Genomic DNA, 22,188 nt, shown 5'->3' on the forward strand with positions numbered 1-22,188 from the left:
GCTGACGTACAGCAATAACAACATGCAGATAATCAGACACTATGTAGAGCAAAAGGATTATTATTTAAAACGACAATCACGGCATGTAACACATTTTGTTGTGTAGAAGCATAAGGGGTAACTACACGAAGGAGACCCAGAGAAGAAGACCATAGAGCAGGATTGTTGGCTTTAGTGGCATCCACAAAGATGATTGGGCCGAAGGAATGGGCTCCCAACTAACAAAATCTTCAACAATCCATTATGTCCTTTAAATTTATCCAACAGGTGAGAAAAGGGCTTATGGAAATAAATATTTCCAAAATAATGCAAAAGCTGTACTGAATGCTAGATGATAACATGTAATTGTTCAAATTGCTCTCTGGTAAGAGGTAATATGATTTCTTTAACAGATGGTAGATAAGTCCAGGAATAGCCCCCAACTTTCCTTGGGAATTCCCCATGGAGTCACTGCTCCACATCTTTGGGAAGTCATCACTCCTTAATGAAATTCCAGGTGGCTGATAGCCCCATCAGGTCCCTGTTCAGGTGCAAGTCTTTCCACTTACTTAACTCTGCCCTGATATTTATTATTTCTTTTGCTATTGGAGGGGTTGTTCTGTTGATTCTGTTCTATTTGCTGAAGGTTTCGTGTTGGCATTTCAGTCATAAGTCTCTTTTTCTTTTTTTTTTTCGCATTCTGCGTCTCTTCCTTTTTCATATATGCAATTATTACTATCAGTCTGCCTGTGATAACTGCTTTTGCAGTATCCCAAGGTCTTGATATGTTGCGTTCTCATTCTAATTACTTTATAGAAACTTCCTAACCTCCTCTAATCTGGGCCAGTACTCATTCGTGTCACAGAAGATCGTTATTCATCCTCCAATTGTTTGCCCTTTTTATTCTGGTCGTCCTGTTTTGGATCTCCAGCGTATGGTGTGGTGATCCGAGAAAGATGTCTGAGTAATCTCCAGGTATTAAAATTTACCAGGCTCAACTTGCGCCCCAGTATATGGTCTATTTTTGAAAATGAGCCATGTACTATTGAAAAGAATGTGAATTTTTTGCATGTCTATGGAAAGCTCTATAAATGTCTATCAGATCCAGTTGCCTAATTGTGGTGTTTAGCTCTGTAGCTTCCTTGCTGAGCTTCTTTTCCAGTGATCTATCTTTCTGTGATAGCAGTTTATTAAAGTCGCCTACTATGACTGTTAAATCTGTAATTTCTTTTTTCATCTTGTAGATAATTTGACAAATTTTGCAGGTCTGTCCCAGGCACATACATATTTATCATGCTCACTGATTCCTGGTCTACTGATCCTATGAGTATTATATAGTGCACCTCCTTGTCTCTTGCTATAGTTTGTACCTTGAGGCCAATTTTATCAGATATTAAGATTGCAAATCCTGCCTTTTTTAACTTGCAATTTGCCTGGTATATTTTCCAACAGCCTTTTATTCTTAGTCTATTTTTATCTGCAAGCCTAAGATTTTTTTGCAGACAACAGGTTAAAGGGTTATGTTTTCTGGGTCAATCTGCTAGCCTTTGTCTTTAATGGATTAATTGAGGCCATTGACATTTAGTTATTATCATGATCTGTGGATTCATTGTTGTCACCTCATACCTTTCGTGTTGGGTGTTTTCATATCTCCCTTCATATCAGTGTGCTGTTTTTGAGGGGGAGGGTGCACTATTCTTACCTTCTTTCCTCTCTAAGGCCATGTGATCTTTGTAATTGTTATCTGCTCATTAGCTCATTAGCTTCTGGGTGGTCTCCTGCTTATGTTTAGTGGATGTTGATCTTGTGACCATAGTGAGTCAGCATGAATTTTTCATAGGGTTGGGTGTTTTCCTTGTCCCAGAAGACTCTGACCTCGCCATCTAACTTAATAGATAGTTAGGCAGGGTAGAGGATTCTCAGACAGGCATTTCTTTCTTTCAGCTTTTGGAAGATGTTACTCCACTATCTCTGCCTCTTCGATGGTATCTGCTAATAGGTCTGATCATATTCTTACCTGAGCACCATTGTATGTTACCACCTTTTATCTCTTGCTGTTCTTTAAATTATCTCTTTTTCCTCAAAGTTGGATAATTTAACTAATATATGCTTTGGTGAGTTCTTTCTGGTGTTTAGTCTAATTTGTGTCCTCTCTGCTTCCCGTATGAGTGTCTGATTCTCATTTCATTAAGTTGGGGAAGATTGCTTCCAGTAATTCCTTTGCTAATTTAGCTGGTGAATTCTTCATTGTGTCTTGTTCTGGTATACAAAATATTCTAATAATGTTTCTTTTCATAGTATCTGTCATTAATCTCAGGTTCCTCCACATCTTTGATTATCTTGTTTGACTCCCATTTGTTTAAGTCTGCCTGATTGTTCTTGAGATCGTTGGCATGATTTTCTGCCTCTACTAGTCTGTTCGTGAGATACGTGATCTTGTGTTTTGCTTCTGTTACCTCATCCATTAGCTCTTATATTTCCCTTTGATGTGTGGACTTCATCCCCTCTATCGTGGACTTCATCTCTTCTATCATGCTTCCTTATTCTGCATCGCTTCCCTCATATCCTGTATTACACCAAGCAGCTTTCTGAAGATTTCTTTTTATAGCAGATCCATGTCTGATTCTTCTATGAGCATCGTTACCTCCACTATTGTGTTCTGTTTTTCTTGTGAGGGTGTTGTGGTATTGTGCTATTTGTGTGTCATTTTGGAAGAACTTGGCACCATGTTTCTGGGGGCCTGAGCGCTCTCTGTGTGACTGTGAAGTTTCATGGGGTCCTGAGCTTTTTCTGGGTGACTGGTAAGAGTGTTTTCAAGGACTGCCTGTGGCCTACTATGGTGGGGAGTCAGACTGATATGTACACAGGGTGCTGTGGCAACTCTGGCTGCTGGCAGGTGGGGGGGTGGGCTCATTGTCTGGGGTGAGTCTGGTGACTGTAGGTATGCCACTGGGCCGGGATGGGCAGGCCCTCAGCTTGGGCGTGGGTCTGGTCTGGCTGCAAGGCACAATTTGCAGCCTTTCAAAGAGTGGTTTGGCCTGTTGGCTTTTCATGTTTTTTAATGTTAAAAATCCTAGGCTGTGCTCTAGAGATTAGCTCTGGCTACCTCATGTTAATGGATACTAATTGACAGAGTTCTGCATGCTTATATTCAAAGGTACACAAAGAACCACAGCCTGGAATTGAAAGTATTTTTACCAAAAATACCCCAAAAATTCCCCTTTCACTAATGGGCTTTTGGGTAACCTGGTATCAGGGCTCTGCTATGCTGTCCCCAGGGAAGTTAGTGGGACCAGCCTAGCAGAGTTGATTTTGGGCTGACTGGATTTGAATTAGCCTCTGGCTGCATTCCTGTGTCACTCCTGGGTTTATCTGGTTGTGTTTTGTAGAACTGCATTCTGTCACAGGTAAATATCCCAGCCTGTCTTCAATTGCTGCAAATTAATGACTAATTAGTTTATCGTTACCCACGCTGGGGCAGGCATGGAGCTGGGGCAAGGCGGGAAGGAGATGGCCGGTGTATTCACTCGCTTCCTGGCTGGGGATGGATTTACAGGTGCAGGGTAGATAGCAGTGCGGGGAGCTCTGGTTTGAGCTCTATAGCTAGCTCTCAGAGACTCTCTTTGAGCCCAAGATTATGACCATTTTTAGACATAGTCTGGGGAAATTACTGCTCGCGGCTGGACTAGGGCACAACAAGGGGTGGCAGGCACCGTTCTTCTGGACCTGGCGAGGGAGGGATCAGCAGAGCCAGGAGGAAGATGCAGTGACCTTAGAGCATTTCAGTGCATTCTCGAATTGCTTCATGGGTAGAAAAGGGAGAGGTCTGAACCAGACCCTAGTGCACTGAGTCTATTTTTAGCACCCAGCCACCATTATTGGCCTCCTTACGTCTTAATTTTCTGGTCTGATAGCAGGAACACTGGGAGAGTGATCCTACCTGGATGCCACCTTGACTCTTCGTTCACAATGATTTTTGTACCAGACCTGCAGCTTTGATCTGGGGATAAGAGAGTCTCCACATCTTCCTATGCCCTAAAGATAACGAAAGTCGTGTTGAAGAATTATTCAACCTTTAAATTTTAGACTAAAGCCTTAAATAATTTCATATTTGATTGAGAATACAATCATATTTTAAAGCTGAAAGAAAGCTTAGTATGGTTCATTGCTCAGAAGATTCATTTGTAGTTAAGAAATTTTAATTTTTTTAATTTTAAAGAAAATTTAAGTAGATGAAATGACTTACTTGGATTCATGCAACTAATTCTTAGCAAAATATGGACATTATTTTACTTTTTAAAATGTTTATTGAGGTTTTTTCTTTTTAATTTATATTTCTTTGTATGCCTTCCTGCTACTATATATTTTTTTACAATTGTTATTGTTTTCTTTTTCTTTTTTAAAATCGTTTTATTAGGGGCTCATACAACTCTTATTATAATCCATACATACATCAATTGTGTAAAGCACATTTGTATATTCATTTCCCTCATCACTCTCAAAACATTTGCTCTCCACCTAAGCCCCTGGCATCAGCTCCTCATTTTTTCCCTCCCTCCCCACTCCCACTTCCTCATGAACCCTTGATAGTTTATAAATTATTCTTTTGTCATATCTTGCCCTATCTGACATCTCCCTTCACCCACTTTACTGTGGTCCGTCCCCCAGGAAGGAGGTCACATGTAGATCCTTGTCATTGGTTTCCCCCTTTCCAACCCACCCTTCTTCTACCCTCCCAGTATCGCCACTCACACCACTGGTCCTTAAGGGATCATCTGCACTGGGTTACCTGTGTTTCCAGTTCCTATCTGCACCAGTGTACATCCTCTGGCCTAGCCAGATTTTTAAGGTAGAATTGGGATCATGATAGTGGGGGAGGAAGAAGCATTTAGGAACTAGAGGAAAGTTGTTGTTTCATCGTTGCAACATCACACCCTGACTGGCTCGGCTCCTCCCCGATCTGCCACTATATTGTATCCATGGGTTAATGCTGCCCTCTTTATCTATGTTTGATTGTTCTCACAAGTATATACCTTCATCTTCTTGACCTGTCATATAGCTGAAAGTGGATGCAAGAAGTGAGTTCAGGTCTGGGCTTGAAGGGTGTCTAAAGCTATCATCTTGGGGGTTCTATCAGTCTTTCTCAGACTCGCAAGCCTGGTATTTTATAGGGTTTTCCGTTTTGTTCCACATTTTTAATACACTGTAACCAAAATGCCCTACTGTGATCCCTTTCAGAACAGTCAACAGTGATAGCCATGCATCATCTATTTCTTCCCATCTCAGCATCGTGGAGGCTGGAATTGTTTCCTTGCATCTTTGATTTTTTTTCATGTTCTTCGTTCTGTATCATGTTTGGAGACTTTTTTAAATTTGTGATTTTGGTGAAAGTTTATTTTAAAAATTAGTTTCATATTTAATAATTCACACATTATAATTTGTGGCATTGATTGCAATCCTCTCAATGTATAGCACTTTTCCCATTTTTCTCCCCGTGTTTCCTTGTTTATGAGCTTCTTTCATATCTTTTCCTGCCTTCTTATCCTTGGGTAAATGCTGCCCTTTTGATCTTGCATGGTTGATTGTTCTAAGCAGTGCAAATCTTTAGTGTTTTTGTTCACTTTATAGGCCTATCTATTTGTGTTAGTCTGGGTAGACTAGAAAAACAAATCCAGAGTTACTCATATGTGTATTAAGAAAGAGTTTTATATCAAAGAGTAATTGTATATTAAGAAAACATCTCAGCCCAGTCCAGATCAAGTCTATAAGTCCACTTTTTGTCTATATGCCCAATACTGGTCTATAAATTCCTCTTCAGACTCACTTAACATATGCAATGACACTGAATGCAGCTAAGATCACAGGTCAGTGAGTGGAAAGTCTTGCGGATCTAGTGGTGGTGGAAGCATCTCAGTGCTGGTGTGGGTCTCCAGATGGCTCCTCCCACTTGGCTTCATCACTGTAGCTCCATGTGGCTTGTCATCAGGAAAATCAAACAGTCTTTGTGTATCTGGCCTCCAGTTAGCTATTTATCTCCATGGTGCCTCCAAATGAGGTCATTAAGCTGCCACCTGATTGTCCTGCTAGACTGCAGTCCTTCACAAGTTGACAGGAGAGTATATAACTGCCACACTACTGTTTGGCTGAAACTTGCACAGTGGGCTGAGGTCAGTTCCATTCTTTTTTTTTTTTTTAATAAATCATTTTATTGGCGACTCTTAAAACTTTTTTTTTCAGATTTTTCATTTTTTTTTATTTTAACAATTTATTGGGGCTCATACAATTCTTTTCACAGTTCATACATATACATACATCAATTGTATAAAGCACATCTGTACAGTCTTTGCCCTAATCATTTTTTTCTCTTTTCTTCTTTTACATTTTATTAGGGACTCATACAACTCTTACCACAATCCATACATATACATACATCAATTGTATAAAGCACATCCATACATTCTCTGCCCCAATCATTCTCAAGGCATTTGCTCTCCACTTAAGCCCCTTGCATCAGGTCCTCTTTTTTTTCCCCCTCCCTCCCCATTCCCCCCTCCCTCATATGCCCTTGGTAATTTATACATCGTTGTTTTGGACTCTTAAAACTCTTATAAAAAAAAAACTCTTATAACATCAGTTGTTTCAAGCATATTTGAACATATGTTGCCATCATCATTTTCAAAACATTTTCCTTCCACTTGTGCCCTTGGTATCAGCTCTGCCCCTCTCCCCCTGAACCCTTGAGAAATTATAAACTGTTACTCTTTTCATATCTTACATTGTCTACTGTCTCCCTTCACCCATGTTTCTGTTGTTCCCCTCAGGTGATGGGGGGCATGTTCTATCAGTTCCAATCTTAAGGGTCACAGTCTTGGGAGTTCCACCAGTGTCTATCAGACCAGTTAAGACTGGTTTCTTCCTTTTTATTATTATTGTTTTATTTAGAGTTTTGTTCCACACCCTGCCCTATGGCCCCCGCCCTGAACTCTTTTTATGACTCCTTGTTGTAATCCCTTTCAGAGTGGTCAACAGTGGTAGCTGGGTACCATCTAATTGTTCTGGTCTAAAGGTCTTACAGGATAGGAGTTCCACAGTTCATTAGTCCTTTGGACTAATTGCTTCTAAGCATCTTTAGTATATTTCACTCTTGTTTGCTCTGGATGAGGAGAGACTGTAGCTTAAATGACTGCTTACAAGCTTTTAAGACCCCAGTTAATACTCACTAAAGTTGAACCTTGTCTTTGTGGACTATATTATGCTAATTGACCCCAGAGACTATGTGCCTGAGCCTCTTATCTAGGTCCAGCAACTCTTTCCTTGAAGTTGTTTGCTTATGACTAAAATGTTTGCAACAAGTTTTCCCTCATGTGCTCTACTATATTCATGGATACATTTACAGGTCATATAACTATATATGTAAAAATACTCTGTCATATATATCTATTCATGAGTGCAGTTCCATTCATCCACCCACACCTCTTCAGTTTACATGTCTATGGATCCATTCATAGGGTTTGGCTATTACTGTTATTGCAGGATTGTGCCAAATGGCTTTCATTTTATAACTTTTAAGAATATCACTATTTTATATAACACGTTAAAGTAGAAATGTAGAGTTATTAACAAAACAAGTATTTAAGTCATGTACCTAATTCCTATGGTGGCGAATGGGAGGTAACCGAATGTAAATTTTTTGCTGTGTTCGACCACAATGTGGACGCTCTGTCTCTAGGTCAGATGTTTCAAGTTATTTTAAAACAATAACCCTTCCTCCTTTTTTCTCGCTGAACCTTATGTATGGAAACTTTTGGAAAGCACTCTTGCACTTTGACCCTTGCACTCTATGACTCTTCTCCACCAGACCCATCTTTTTTTTTTTTTTACTGTGTCACTACAAACAAAACAAATCAAACCATTGCTATCAAGTAGATTTCCAATTCTTCACAGCCCCTGAGTGGCACAGTAGAAGTGTACACCACAGGACTTTCAAGGTTGTAACTTCTTGGAAGCAAATAGACCTTTTTTGTAAAGGCATTTGTAGGTGGGTTTGAAAAGCTCACTTTATAGTTAGTGGTCAAGCACTTACCATTTGTACCACCCAGAAACATCTGTGTTTCTTTTTATAGAATATTGTTTTTCATTTCTACCACATCCAAATTGTCAGGTATCCCTTTTTTCCCCCAAAGGTTATTATTGAAGTCTTGCTATTGCTTTATTGGTTATGAATTTCACTTATTGAGAGGTGGAAGATCATTTATTTACAAAATTCACACCTACCTGATAAAACTCAGTTTTTCAGCATTCATATTACCTACTTGATTTTTACATGTACATATAACTTTTTGAAAGAATGTGTCCCCAGAAGATTAGTATATTAAATCTTGCTTAACCCAAACTCCAAACCCACTGCCATTGAGTCAATGCTGACTCATAGTGATCCCCCATGGGTTTCTGAGACTGTAACCGTTGACGGGAGCAGAGAGCCCAGTCTTTCTCCTGAGGAACTGCTGGTGGTTTTGATCTGCTGACCATGTAGCTTACAGCACAACACATAACTGCTATACCATGAGGGCTCCACTTGAAAAATAAAAGGTAGAGGTTTTCTTGTTTGCTTATTGGTCAAATATTTCCAGTTGTCTAAACATAATGTGTTCTATTAGATGTATTACTTTAATAAGAGATATTTCAATATTGGTATTTTTTAATTTGGTATTTTTTAATATTGGTATGCTTTTAATTTGATTTGGAAGCTATTTTTGAAGACTTTCTGATACTTAAGTCAAAAACCAGAAACTTATTGTGATTTAAATTTCTATTATATTTTTAAAGGGTCATGTAGTTTGAAATAGTATGTCTCTTGATTGCTGCTGACTTGACATATGGGAGGTGACAGAGTTTATTGTCTGTGGTAGTTAAATAATTGTTTGTCAATTTGAGAGATTATGAGTGAAGGGATGGAGTCTAGTCTGTCAATCAGGTCATAGCCAATGAGGCCTCTGTGTGGGCATGGCCTACTCCTGGGAATTCTAGAAATTCCTTCCTGGAGGCAGGAGATTCTCTCTGTCTCTTCACTTCCTGGGAGTCGGTGCAGCTGAGAAGATACATGGAACTATGCTAGTGCCCTGAGCTGGAGAAGCCACATGGACCTACCCTGATGCAACCAGACCTCTGGAGCAGGAGAAGCCACATAGAGATCCAAAGACTTTCTACCCACTGGCCTGTGATCATCTTGTTCTCAGCATCATTGCATGTGTTTCATGAGTTTGAAGAGGAGTTTATAGATTGTTATCGGACATATGGGCTAATATTGGGCTTATGGGCTTTGACTGGACTGGGTTGGGATCCTTTCTTAATGTACAATTACCCTATATATAAAACTCTCTCTTAAACAATACTTCAACCCGGAGCTCCAAGACAAGAACGCAACACACTGACATGAAGCAGGGAACTGATAGAGAGGCCTGAGGGGCCGGCCCCATTACCAATTAAGTGGGCAGCACCACCCTCCCCCCAAGAAGAATTCATTTCAGAGGACAGCACTGACGTTACAGCTCAAGAAGAGGGGAAGAGAGACTGGTCAGAGCACACAGGAGCCAACGAGGGGGCATAGGGGTAAAAAAAAAAAAGAAAAAAGTGATGCACATCCTGGCTCACCAAGCCCTGAGGAAAATGTTCCTGCTCAGAACAGCAATGCACAGAGATGACCACAGGGCCGGCCCCACCATGGGACACAGCGTTCCTCATTGACCATTGACTCATAGCACCATTGGGGACAACACTAGAGACACACAGTGGAAATTGTGCCCACCATGAGCTCACCACACCGAAGCCAGCCTCTGCGGGCATGCAGCAGAGCAATGAAGTCCCCAGGGATAGAGGTGGTGCATGACACCCCATGAGACTTCACTGGAAAGCACCTGTGAAGGAAAACAAACAGACCCTGAACTATTCATACGTTTATGTGTGTATGCATGTGTGTGTTGTTGTAGCTATTGCTTACTTTCTGTTATTGCTTCGTGGTACTCAGTCTTGTGATAGTACATAGCATGTCTATCTGAAAGAGAGAGGTGGAATAAACAAGCCAGAAGAGAGAACAACGGAATGACAGTTTCAGGGGGATATGGGGGTAGGGGAGGCGGGGGAAAGGAAGAGGGTGTTAGCAAGCCCAGGGACAAGGGAACAACAAGGGACCCAAAAACAATGTTAAGAAGGGTGTGGTAGGTCTGGCAAGGTTTTATTAAGGGCAATGTAATCAAGAGGGATCCCTAAAACCCAAATGAAGGCCTAACATGATAGTGGGACAAGAGGAAAGTACAAAGAAACAGAAGAAATAACTAGGAGGCAAAGAGTAGTCATATAGATTTAAATACAGTCATATAAAGATATAAATATATATGTGACAAGGGGGAAATAGATCTATGTACATATATTTATAGGTTTAGTATTAAGGAAACAGATGGAGAGTGGGCCCCTGCTCAAGTACTCCCTCAACACAAGAACACTTTGTTCTAACAATTCGGCAGTCAGATGCTCACCTGCCAGGCATGATTGCCGATGACAATGGGTACACAAGCAAATGTGGTGAAGAAATCTGATGGTGCCCAGCTTTCAAAAGATATAGCACCTGAAGTCTTAAAAGACCTGAAGATACACAAGAGCCATCTAGCTGAGAGACAACAAAACCCACATGGAAGAAGCAAACCAGCCTGTCCCAACTGAATCATTGAGGACAAAGTGGGTGCATAAGCCAAAGTTGATGGTGCCCGGCTATGAAATGATATAGCATCAGGGGTCTTAAAGGCTTGAAGACAATCAGGTGGCCATCTAGCTAAGAAACAACAAAGCCCACATGGAAGAAGCACATCAGTCTACCCCGACATGAACGCTGAAGACAAAGCAGGTGCATAGGCAAATGCGGTGAAGAAAGCTGATGGTGCCCAGTTGATAAAATATATAGAATCTGGGGTCCCATAGGCTGGAAGACAAACAAGGGGTCATCTAACTGAGAAACAAAGCCCACATGGAAAATGCACACCAGCCTATGAGATGACAAGACGTCGAAGGGGTCAGGTACCAGATATCAAAGACAAAAAAAAATAATCATAGCATTGTGAATGGGTGGGGGAGGTGCAGAGTGGGGACCCAGGGCCCATCTGGGGGAAATTGGACATCCCTTGCAGAAGGGCTGTGGAGAGGTGGCAAGCCAGTCAGAGTGCAGTGTACCAACGATGAAACATACAATTTTCCTCTAGTTCTTGAATGCTTCCTTCCCCAACTATCACAATCCCAATTCTACCTTACATATCCAGCTGGACCGGAGCATATATACTGGCACAGATAGGAACTGGAAATACAGGGAATCCAGGACAGATGAACCCCTCAGGATCAGTAGTGAGAGTGGCGATATCGGGAGGGTGGAGGGAGGGTGAGGGAGAAAGGGGGAACAGATAATAAGATCTACATATAACCTCCTCCCTGGAGAACTGACAGCAGAGAACTGAGTGAGGGAGACGTCGGATGGTGTAAGGAGGGGGTTAACAGGGAGGGAGGGGAAAAATAAAGAGCTGATACCAAGGGCTTAAGTAAAAACCAGGTGCTTTGAGATTGATGATGGCAACATGCGTACGAATGTGCTGGACACAAATGATGTTTGTGCGGATTGTGAAAAGAGTTGTATGAGCCCCTAATAAGATGATTATAGAAAATAAATAAATAAAATAAAATTCTCTTATACACATATGAGCCTCCCTAGAGATTTGTTTCTATAGTCTACCCAGACTAACACAATATCTCAAACTGAACCTCCTTATATTTACTCTAAAACCTGCTTTGTTCCTGTTCCTCATCTCAATTAAGTTTAAACCTTATAGTCATCTTTGACACTCTTATATACCATGTCCAGTCAAATAGTGAATCGTGTCATCTGTTTTCAGAACATGTACAGAATCTTACTCTTCGTCATTCCTGATGATGGGCTTCTTTAGTAGTGTACAAACTTTTCTCCTTGCTCTCTCACTTCTCAACACAACTGTCAGTCCCCTTAAAGTCAGATCATGTCACTTGTCTGCTCAAAGCCCGCCGTTGATTTTGTTTCTCTCCAAATGAAAATTGAAGTCTTTAAAGTACCCTAAAAAAACTCTACATCAGGAGTCCTCAAACTGTGGCCCACAGGCCACATGCGCTTCTCTGAGGACATTTATCTGGCCCACCGGGTGTTTTTGCCCCATTTGTATTTTTACTTCAAAATAAGATATGTGCAGTGTACATATGAATTTGTTCATAGTTTTTTTTAAAAACTATAATCCGGCCCTCCAACAGGTCGGAGGGACAGTGAACTGGCCCTCTGTTTAAAAAGTTTGAACACCTCTGCTCTACATGATATATGACCCCTTTGTAGCCTTTGTACATTCTCTCTGCTTATAATGCCTCCTTTTAGCTTTTTGGACACACTAAGTGTACTCTGTATCAGCACCTTGCCACTTGCCCTTCCTCTTTCAGGAACTACGCTGCGGTTCACTTATACAGCAGACTTTACTGAGCACCTGTAGTATACTAAGCACTGTTTTAGGTGTGTAATAGATGCTAAGTAACAAATATTAAATAAATAATGAAATGTGTTAGAATGTGATACATGCCATGGTAAAAAAGAAAACCAAGTAGGATAAAATGAAATTGCAAGTCTTGGTAAGTAGGTTATAATTTTTAATTGGGTAGTCGGTGTGCTATATGCTTTTTCTCAAACCTGTTAATTACACACCTATGTTAGGACCTTTACACTTCTGCTTCTGATGCTCATAATTGTATACATATCTTTACTCAAATAACCAGTAATGTTAGCACAAATTGGAGGAAGGGGATAGCGGTAGAAGGGGACAGGTTGAAGGAACCTGGTCACATAGGACTCTGTGGCCCAGAGTAAGGAGTTGGGGTTTTATGCTTAAACTCATTTTAGAGTTTTGAGTACCATGTGACATGTTCTGATTTTCATGTAAAAGGCTTACTTAGGCTGTGAAAAATAGACGGGACCAGAAGCTAAGAGGTTCCTTAGGGTACTACAGCAGTGGTAAAAACTACAATGGTGATTCCTTGATCACGAGTAGTAGTCTTAAAGGTGGTGTAAAGTGATGAGATTCAAGGCAGATTTTGAGGGTAGAGTTGACTGGATTTGCAGATGAACTGGCTCTGGTGCATGAAAGCCAGAAAAGAGTAGCTCCAGCTTTGGGGCTGAGTAAGTAGTGGGCCATTTTCTGGGATGAGAAGCACTGGGGGAAGAACAAACTGGAAAGTAACAAGACTTGTGTTACTGTCATGTAGAGAATGGGGTACATTAGACATAGAAGTGCAACTCCTCAGTAAGTAGCTGTTCTTTAAAACCATCAGACTACATGTGTGGGATCATTTAGAGAAAGTAGAGTTCACATTTAATGGGGAGGATAACACACGGTGAGATGGAGGAGTGGCCAAATGGTGGTCAGGAAGCTGGAGAGTCTGATGCCTCAACAACAAGTAAGGAAAGTGGCTCGGGAAGGTAGTAGCCGGTGATACTGCAATCTACGGAGATGTGAAATAGTCTTGAGATGACACCAGATTTGACTGTTAGATCATGGGAGTTGTTGAGTTCTTTTAAGGAGCTATGGAAATTAAAGTGTGGCTTAAAATAGATTCAGAAGAGAATAAGATAATGCTTATATCAAATTTTAACAAATCTTTAAATGATTTTGGTAAAAAGGGCTGCAGAAAAATCTGGCAATCTCTTAGAAGAGGTGAAGTTCAAACAAAATAAAATAAAACCATAAACATAAAGAGTATTTATTAAATAACCCTATAGTTTGGCATTCCTACCCAAAGATTGAATGCAGTATAAAATGTAAATTGTTGTTCATGAATTTTGTTTTAGAGGGTCAAGTTTTCCTCACAATATTGTTATTGTAGGGAAAACAGCAATGTGAAATTGTACTTCTAAAAATGGGCAATGACTCCAGTAAAAGGTTACAAAGTAATCAACTGAAAATAACTAACAGAGAGAATACAGGACATACTGGGGAGATAAAAGAGGTTTTCTTTTCTCAACTTACTGCCTTTTAAAAGTAAATTGTTTTCTTTTTAAATTTTCAGTGGGGATCAGCGGTGTACTTATGCTATAAAAAATCGGTGGCAAAGACTAACACTATATCTTATAAAGCTGGTAAGTTATATTATAATTTTTCATGAAAACCTAAAGATATAAGTGTATCATATGGTCGAAAAAGGTAAAAGAAGGAGGGAAAGCTAATTTTATGATGTGTTAGTGTTATAACATACTAGAAACCATCCAAATTTCTTTATTCTCACTTTTGCCTTCATATGTATATTTATAGCATGTTTATTGGAAGATTAATTTTAAAAGAAAGGTTAAGCATTAGGTTTAAATTTATTATATATATAAATGCCAATTATCATTGGAGTGTTTCAATCTGTAGAGAGGAAAATAAGTATTTATTTTTTCTTTTAGTTAGCATTTCTTTAATACTTATATTAAATTCAGTCAAATCTATAGTTCTAATGTTGTTATGTTTCATAATGGTGTGAAATAGAAATTAATTTGTGATTTTATGTTGCTTAGTAGAAAATACTCAAGTTTTAGATATCTCAGAATATCAAATGTATTGATCTTATTTACAATGAGAGCAGATACAGATTCAGGTTTTTTAATGCATGTATTTTTAATATGATTTATTTTATTTTTGATGTTGAGAATCTGCACAGGCTACACCAGCTCAGCAGTTTCTGCACATACAATTCAGTGGCATTGATTATATTCAACTTACACAGCCTTTGCATCCGCGTTTCAGAGTTTCCCTATTAACATAAATACAGTTTTAAAATAGTGTTCTAGACTCTTAAAATTGCTTCTATTTTAGATTTGTAAGGACCCACAATTTATCACAGTGTCTATACTGGATGGTTTTACTGTTTACTATTTCATTATTAGAGGGTGTAGATTTTTGTGGGGCCTTTGGCTGCCGGGGGGTTGGGGGAGTCCGGGTAACACAGTGAGTTACGTCAGCACTTGGAAAGCACCAGCTGCTCTGTGGGAGAAAGACAAGCCTCTGTGCACCTGTAGCGCTCTACAGCCTTGGAAAGCAAAGCCCTTGGGCAGTGCCTCTGTGTCTTGTACCGCCACTAGAGTTAGAGTCCACTAGGTGGCACTGGGTTTGGTTTGTGTTTTTTGGCTGGCTAGAGAATTTTACAGCTACCTTGGACCTTAGTTTATCTTGGCCAATTTTATAAATGAGAAACTAGAGTCCTAAAGGTATGTGATTTGTGCAAAGTTAAACATTGATTCGTGGCAAGACCAACCTTTTGTTTTTATGTGCAGTGATAACTTCTACATAACTTTAGAGCAGCAGTTCTCAACCTGTGGGTTGCGACCCCTTTGGAGGTCGAGCAACCCTGTCACAGGGTTCGCCTATGACCATTGGAAAACATGTATTTCCGATGGCCTTAGGAACTGAGACACCGCTCCTCTGTCCCTCTCCAGGTGGGTCCGCCCACATATGAGTACCCAATGTGAAGACTGTTACCCATGCTACACCATGTTTCAAGACAAAATTTCATTAATTTGTCATTAGAAATAAATATTTCACAATACATAATAATTACATAGTTTTTGTGATTAATCACTATGCTTTAATTAGGTTTAATTTGTAACAATGAAAATACATCCTGCATATCAGATATTTACATTACAATTCATAACAGTAGCAAAATTACAGTTATGAAGTAGCAATGAAAATAATTTTATGGTTGGGGATCACCACAATATGAGGAACTGTTTTAAAGGGTCATGGCATTGGGAAGGTTGAGGACCACTGCTTTAGAGTGTCAAGGTCAGGAAGTCTTTTTTCTATTTCTAGTCCCACAAAAGACTTTGTGTTTAGGATGTATTATTAGAAGATGATTGGAGCAATTACCAGTCTATTCTAAAGACTAGTTGGTTGCCATTGAGTGGATTCTGGCTTTAGTCCACCTAACATGAAATCAAAGAACACTCGAAAAATGTTTTAATAATAAATTATTATTAATAGCCACTTGAAATTCATGTCTTCATATAATCTAGTTATTTAGTAGATAATATTCTGAGTTGATAATATTAAATATTCTGAAAACATTGTAAATATGTGACTATATTTATAATTAACTTTCTTGTATTTGTAGTAGATGTTACACATATACTTCTTTGCAATGTCTATTTTAATGTCTAAAATCTAGTAAAGGTTATGGAGAGCTGAAAAATTCTAAAACAGTATATTCATATGATTTAGATTAAAGTGACCACACTGAATTTTTAGGTTTGTATGTGTGTGTATTTTTTATTACTTATTTTTTTATCATTGTTAACACAATGTCTGGTACTTTTGAGAAACAAATCCACAGAAACTCTATTATAAGAAAGAGCTTTGTATAAAGGTTAAGTGAGCATCAAGAAAACATCCCAACCTGGTGCTGCCCAAGCCCACAGTCCAACATTAGCCCATCCACAAAGACCTCCTCCATCTCACAAAACAGACACAATGACGCCGACTGCAGGAGGAAAGCCGAGTCAGGGAATGTGTAAGCAACCCAGTGCAGGCAAGGCTCTCCACACAGGTGCTCCAGCACCCAGGGTTGCATCAGGGTAGGTCTATGTGGCTTCTCAGGGATGTCTCGCAGGACGTGAGCCTTGTTAGTTGAAGAAGGGAACTGGCTAAGGCAAGCTGCACCCCGGTCTGACCATCAGAAAGCCAGAGACCCAAGAACTTGAAAGGCAAGGCTCACTGAGCCATTTGTGCCTCCACCTTTCAATTTAACCCCACATGTGTTTATGGGCCAGGTTGGCACAATAAACTAACTACCTCAATCATGTTATTGAGGGCTCTTATAATGCTTATTACAATCCATACATCTATTATATCAGGCATATTTGTACATATGGTGACATCATTCTTTTCTAGACAATTACTTTCTTTTCTTTTTTTTCTTCTGCCAATTACTTTCTATTGAGCCCTTGGTATCAGCTCTTCTTTTTCCTCCTCCCCCCGCACCCCACCTGTGTGACCCCTTGACAGATTATAAATTATTATTTATTTTTTTATTAAATACTTTTATTGGGGGCTCTTACATCCATACATTCTATATACAATCCGTACATTTATCCATTGTGTAAAGCACATTTGCACATATGCTGCCATCATAATTTTCAAAGCATTTTCTTTCTACTTGAGCCCTTGATTATCAGCTCCTCATTTCCCCCCTCCCCCACTCGCCCTCCCTCATAAACCCTTGATAAGTTATAGATTATAATTTTAATATCTTACATCATCCTCTGTCTCCCTTCACCCACTTTTCCATTGTTCATCCCCCTGGGAGGGGGTTATATGTTGATCCTTGTGATCGATTCCCCCTTCCCCTCTCCCCACCTTCCCCTAATAGATAAGATTATTTTTATAGGATTATTTTTGTTTGTGTGCCTAACTAGCCTTTTTAAATGAAACTTGATTTAAATTAAGCAGTTTAATATTAAAAGTTACACTATTTGCTCACGCAGAATTATTTGATGAATATATGCAATGTTTTAGCTTTTCAAATGTGTTAAATAATAGAACATTTTATCATAATTCAAATATAAGCAGCTGAATTTATGAAGTAATGACCTAATATTTACGGTTGTTTTATAGGATTAATATGCAGATATCCTCAAGAAGATTATGAGTCATTCTCACTACCAGAATCTGTGCCGCTCTTTTGTTTACCAATGGGAGCAACTATTGAATGTTGGCCACCCAATAGCAAATACCCTCTCCCTGTGTTTTCTACCTTTGTTTTGACTGGAGCTTCAGCTGAAAAGGTACTATATTGTTTAAGCAATTGACATGTACAAATTTCTTACATATTTTAAAGTTCTATAAGAGGAGATACCCCAAAAAAACGGAACAGAGCTCCAGTAGGCAGAGATTTTGTCTATGCATTTTTCTTTGTAGGTAAGCATCAGCAACTTGCTCTGAGATACTGTATACTCAGTGGCGTTGCCTGGGGAGGTTCTCTCTAGCCACAGCGAATTTTTTTCATAAAAGCAATTTCGCTCAAACCTCATTTTTTGTGATGGCCAATTTAAGGGAACATTGTGCGACTGAAATTTTGTTTCCTGCTTGGGAAAAATGCTTCAGAAACTGTTGTGATGTCAAATACAGTTTATAAGGACAGCGCTGTGGGAAAAACTCAGTGTGAGAGTGGTTTTCTCATTTTATAAGGCAGATTTGTCCATGGATGACAAACCTCATTCTGATGTCAGTCAACTTCCTGAATGGGCGAAACAGTTAACAAAATGTGTGCTTGAAGTCCAAAGACAGACCAGTGAAGAGATTGGGAAGTTACCTGGACTATCTTGGTTCCGTGATTTTTAACAGAAGATTTGGGAATGAGAACGGTTGCTGGGAAACTTGTGCCTCGGGTTCTGACTGACCAGGAAAAAGAGCTTCGAGTGGAAACATGCTGTGCTTTGAAAGAACAGCTCTGAAGCAACCAGACATTTTTTTCCAAGGTCATTACTGGTGACAAGACAAGGTGCTATTCTTGCAACCCCAAAACCAAACATCACTCAAGCCATTTAACACCTCACCTCAAAAAAGCTCATCAAGTGAAATTAAGGGTCAAAATGCATGCTCATTTGGGGGGTTTTTTGATGTAAGGGTAGGGCCAGTGTTCTTTTCACCAGGTCAGACTGTTCATCAAGCTTTCTATTTAGAGCTTCTGAAAAGATTGTGTAACAGTGTGCCTGATTTTTGGCAGACGGGGAATGGTTTTGCCACCACAACAATGCATCTGCTCATGCAGCCTTCTAAGTGCACCAGTTTTTGCCAAAACACAGCATGCCTCTTTTGCTGCATGCACCTTAATCACCTGACTTCACTCCCTGTGACTTCTTTTTGGTTCCCATGAATGAAGAGGGACATGAAAGGACAGAAATTTGATGACATAGAAGAAGTGCAATGGAGGTGCTGTCAGCCATCCGAACAGATAAGTTTGAAAAATGTTTCCAAGAATGGAATTGGAGATTTGATGAGTGTAATAGAAAGTACTTTGAAGGTGATCAACAAAGTCCACATGGAAGAACACACCAGCCTGTGTAATCGAGTGGTCCCAAAGGGATCGGTTATCAGGCATCAAAGAACAAAAAATCGTATCATTGACTGCACACCTCCATGATAGGATCGCTGAAGACAAATGGGTGCATAAGCAAATGTGGGGAAGAAAGCTGATGGTGCCCGGCTATCAAAAGAGATAGTGTCTGGGGTCTTAAAGGCTTGAAGGTGAACAAGCAGCCATCTAGCTCAGAAGCAAAAAAGCCCACATGGAAGAAGCACACCAGCCAGTGCGATCACGAGGTGCCAAAGGGACCAGTTATAAGGCATCATGCAAAAAAAAAAAAGATATATGTGTCTATATGTATATATATGTATATATACCATATTGAATGAAGGGGGAAGTGCAGAGTGGAGACCCAAGGCCCAAGTGTCGGCCAAAGGAGATTCCCTCAGAGGGGTTTAGGAGAGGAGATGGGTCAATCAGGGTGCGAGGTAGTACCGATGAAAAACACAGCTTTCTCCCAGATCCTGGATGCTTCCTCCCCCCAACTACCATGATCCGAATTCTACCTTGCAGGGCTGGATAGGCCAGAGGTTGTATACTGGTACATATGAGGGGGCTGGAGGCACAGGGAATCCAGGGTGGATGATACCTTCAGGACCAAGGGTGTGAGGGGCGATGCTGGGAGAGTGGAGGGTGAGTGGGTTGGAAAGGGGGAACTGATTACAAGGATCCACATGTGACCTCCTCCCTGGGAGAGGGACGGCAGAGAAGGAGGGGGGGGTGCGAAGGGAGACTCCGGATAGGGCAAGATATGACAAAATAACAATGTATAAATTACCAAGGGCACATGAGGGACAGGGGAGCGGGGAGGGAGGGGGGAAAAAAAAGAGGACCTGATGCAAAGGGCTTAAGTGGAGAGCAAATGCCTTGAGAATGATTGGGGCAGGGAATGTATGGATGTGCTTTATACAATTGATGTATGTATATGTATGGATTGTGATAAGAGTTGTATGAGTCCCTAATAAATTGTAAAAAAAAAATTAAATACATAGCTTTGAGGGGGGGTTCCATTTTGGGGGTGGTACCCCCTCATAAACTATAAGGAACAGTAGGAAAAAATAAGTGGTTAAGTTGAGCCCATTTATACTTGTTCACTGATTAAAATAACTATATCTTAAGACTCACCCCCAAGGGAGATGAACACCAGAAATGTTGGCAAAGGGAGACAGTGGACAGTGTAAGAAATGAAAATAATAATAATTTATAATTTATCAGGGGTCCGTGAAGGTGGGTCGGTGGGGGAGGGAGGGAAAAAAAGAGGAGTTAATACCAAGGTCTTAAGTAGAAAAAAATGTTTTGAAAGTGGTGATAACAACATGTTTACAAATGAACTTGATGCAATTGTGATAACAACATGTTTACAAATGAACTTGATGCAATTGATGTATGGATTGTTATAAGAGCTGAAAGAGCCCCAATAAAATGATTTATTGATTAAAAAAGAGACAAGAATAATTCTATGTAAATCTTCTTATACTTCAAGAAAGCAAAAATTATTTCTCTTCACCACTGTTTTCCTCATACCCAACATATTGCCTATTCCTAGTAGCTATCCATTAAATATTTAACTGATGACATACTGTGATATGTATTTCATTAAATATATTATTTGTTTTGTAGGTCTATGGTGCTGCTATTCAGTTTTATGAACCATATTCTGAGGAGAATCTTGCAGAAAAGCAGAGACTTCTTTTGGGATTAACACCATCAGTAGATGGAAAGTCTGATACTTCCAAAACAATGTACACTAACAAATGCATTTGTCTCCTTTCTCACTGGCCATTTTTTGATGCATTCAGGAAGTTTCTGACTTTTCTGTATCGATACTCCATCTCTGGACCACATGCCCTTCCAATTGAAAAGTAAGTTAGAACTCATCTTGGCTCAAAATTTGACAGATCTTTTCAGTATGTGATATATTGTTACTATTACCTGACTAAATTTTATGTGGAAACTGGATTTCTCAATGTCTATTGTTTTAAAGAATTTGATTATTTCAATTATTATATGTTTCCTTTATATGAGATAGCTTCAAAAAGTTCATGGAAAATGGAATTGAAACATGATGGAATATTTCCACAAACTTTCTGGACCTTCCTTGTATTTTTATAGTTAACAGCTTCATTTTTCATGATCTTGTCAAGTTTTAAAGATTCTGATCTAGAGAAATATTGTAATTTTATATAAATTGTTTATTTGTGTTCATTATGGAACTTGTAAAAATGTTCTTACTGCCTCTATATATCATGAGTTTAAAGGAGAGTTTGGAAGAATACTTCTATTTGCTTTTTAAAATCTTACTGATTTAATTTAGGATCACTGAAGTTGATGTTTTATTCACTAGAAGCTGGTGCAAATGAAATTTAAATATCTCAGTTGTCTGTTTTACTATTATTTATGTTATCCACCACTTTAGCTCTTTTGTTTCCTCAGACAGAATTCTCTGATTCTAATGACTGTTGGACCATGATATTATCAGGGTACAATATTATTTGAATTTTGTCTTGCCCTTTTCTGTTATCTTCTTAATATTCTAACACAACAGTTCTTAATTTGTTGGGGGTTCTTTTTGGTCTCCGGACCCTTTTATACTTAAGATTCCTCCAAAATCTTTTTATGTCAATGTTTATTGTTTAAAAGAAATTAAAACTGAGAAGCTTTTCAAATGTGCATTCATTTAAGAAAACCCACTATGTTAACATAAGTATATTTTTTGAAAAATAACTGTTTTCTAAAGCAAAAAATATTTACCAATTTGGTGTTTTACATTTGTGCAAATCTCTTAATGTCTGAATTAATTGTAGCCAGTTAAGTAATGAATCTGTTGCAGTCTATTGTTTCGGTTGGCCTCTATGAAGAAACTCTGGCCTTATACAGAGAAATATGTAGAAAAATGAACATTTGAATAGCCTTTTCAAAATTAGGTTTTTTGGACACTACACCAAAATTCAAAAAGTGGTTGTTATTTATACTCTTTTCCGCATGGAATCTGAATCTTACACAGTGAACTTTTTCTTTGTTACATTAAAATTCATAGATCTATCT

At 39.3% G+C, this 22,188-nt stretch overlaps 1 protein-coding gene across 7 annotated transcripts in view; it reads left to right on the forward strand.

The window, feature by feature from the left end:
- Nucleotides 1-22,188, forward strand: part of DENND4A (DENN domain containing 4A) — a 162,441-nt gene that overhangs the window by 55,070 nt on the left and 85,183 nt on the right. For all 7 annotated transcript variants that reach the window (XM_075535898.1, XM_075535895.1, XM_075535900.1 and 4 more), the window contains 3 exons: nucleotides 14,092-14,161; nucleotides 17,673-17,842; nucleotides 20,764-21,005. In XM_075535898.1, coding sequence (XP_075392013.1) covers nucleotides 14,092-14,161; nucleotides 17,673-17,842; nucleotides 20,764-21,005 — 482 coding nt within the window. The remainder of the gene's footprint in view (nucleotides 1-14,091; nucleotides 14,162-17,672; nucleotides 17,843-20,763; nucleotides 21,006-22,188) is intronic.

This window comes from Tenrec ecaudatus, chromosome 17 (assembly GCF_050624435.1).
Source record: "Tenrec ecaudatus isolate mTenEca1 chromosome 17, mTenEca1.hap1, whole genome shotgun sequence".
NCBI lineage: Eukaryota > Metazoa > Chordata > Mammalia > Afrosoricida > Tenrecidae > Tenrec > Tenrec ecaudatus.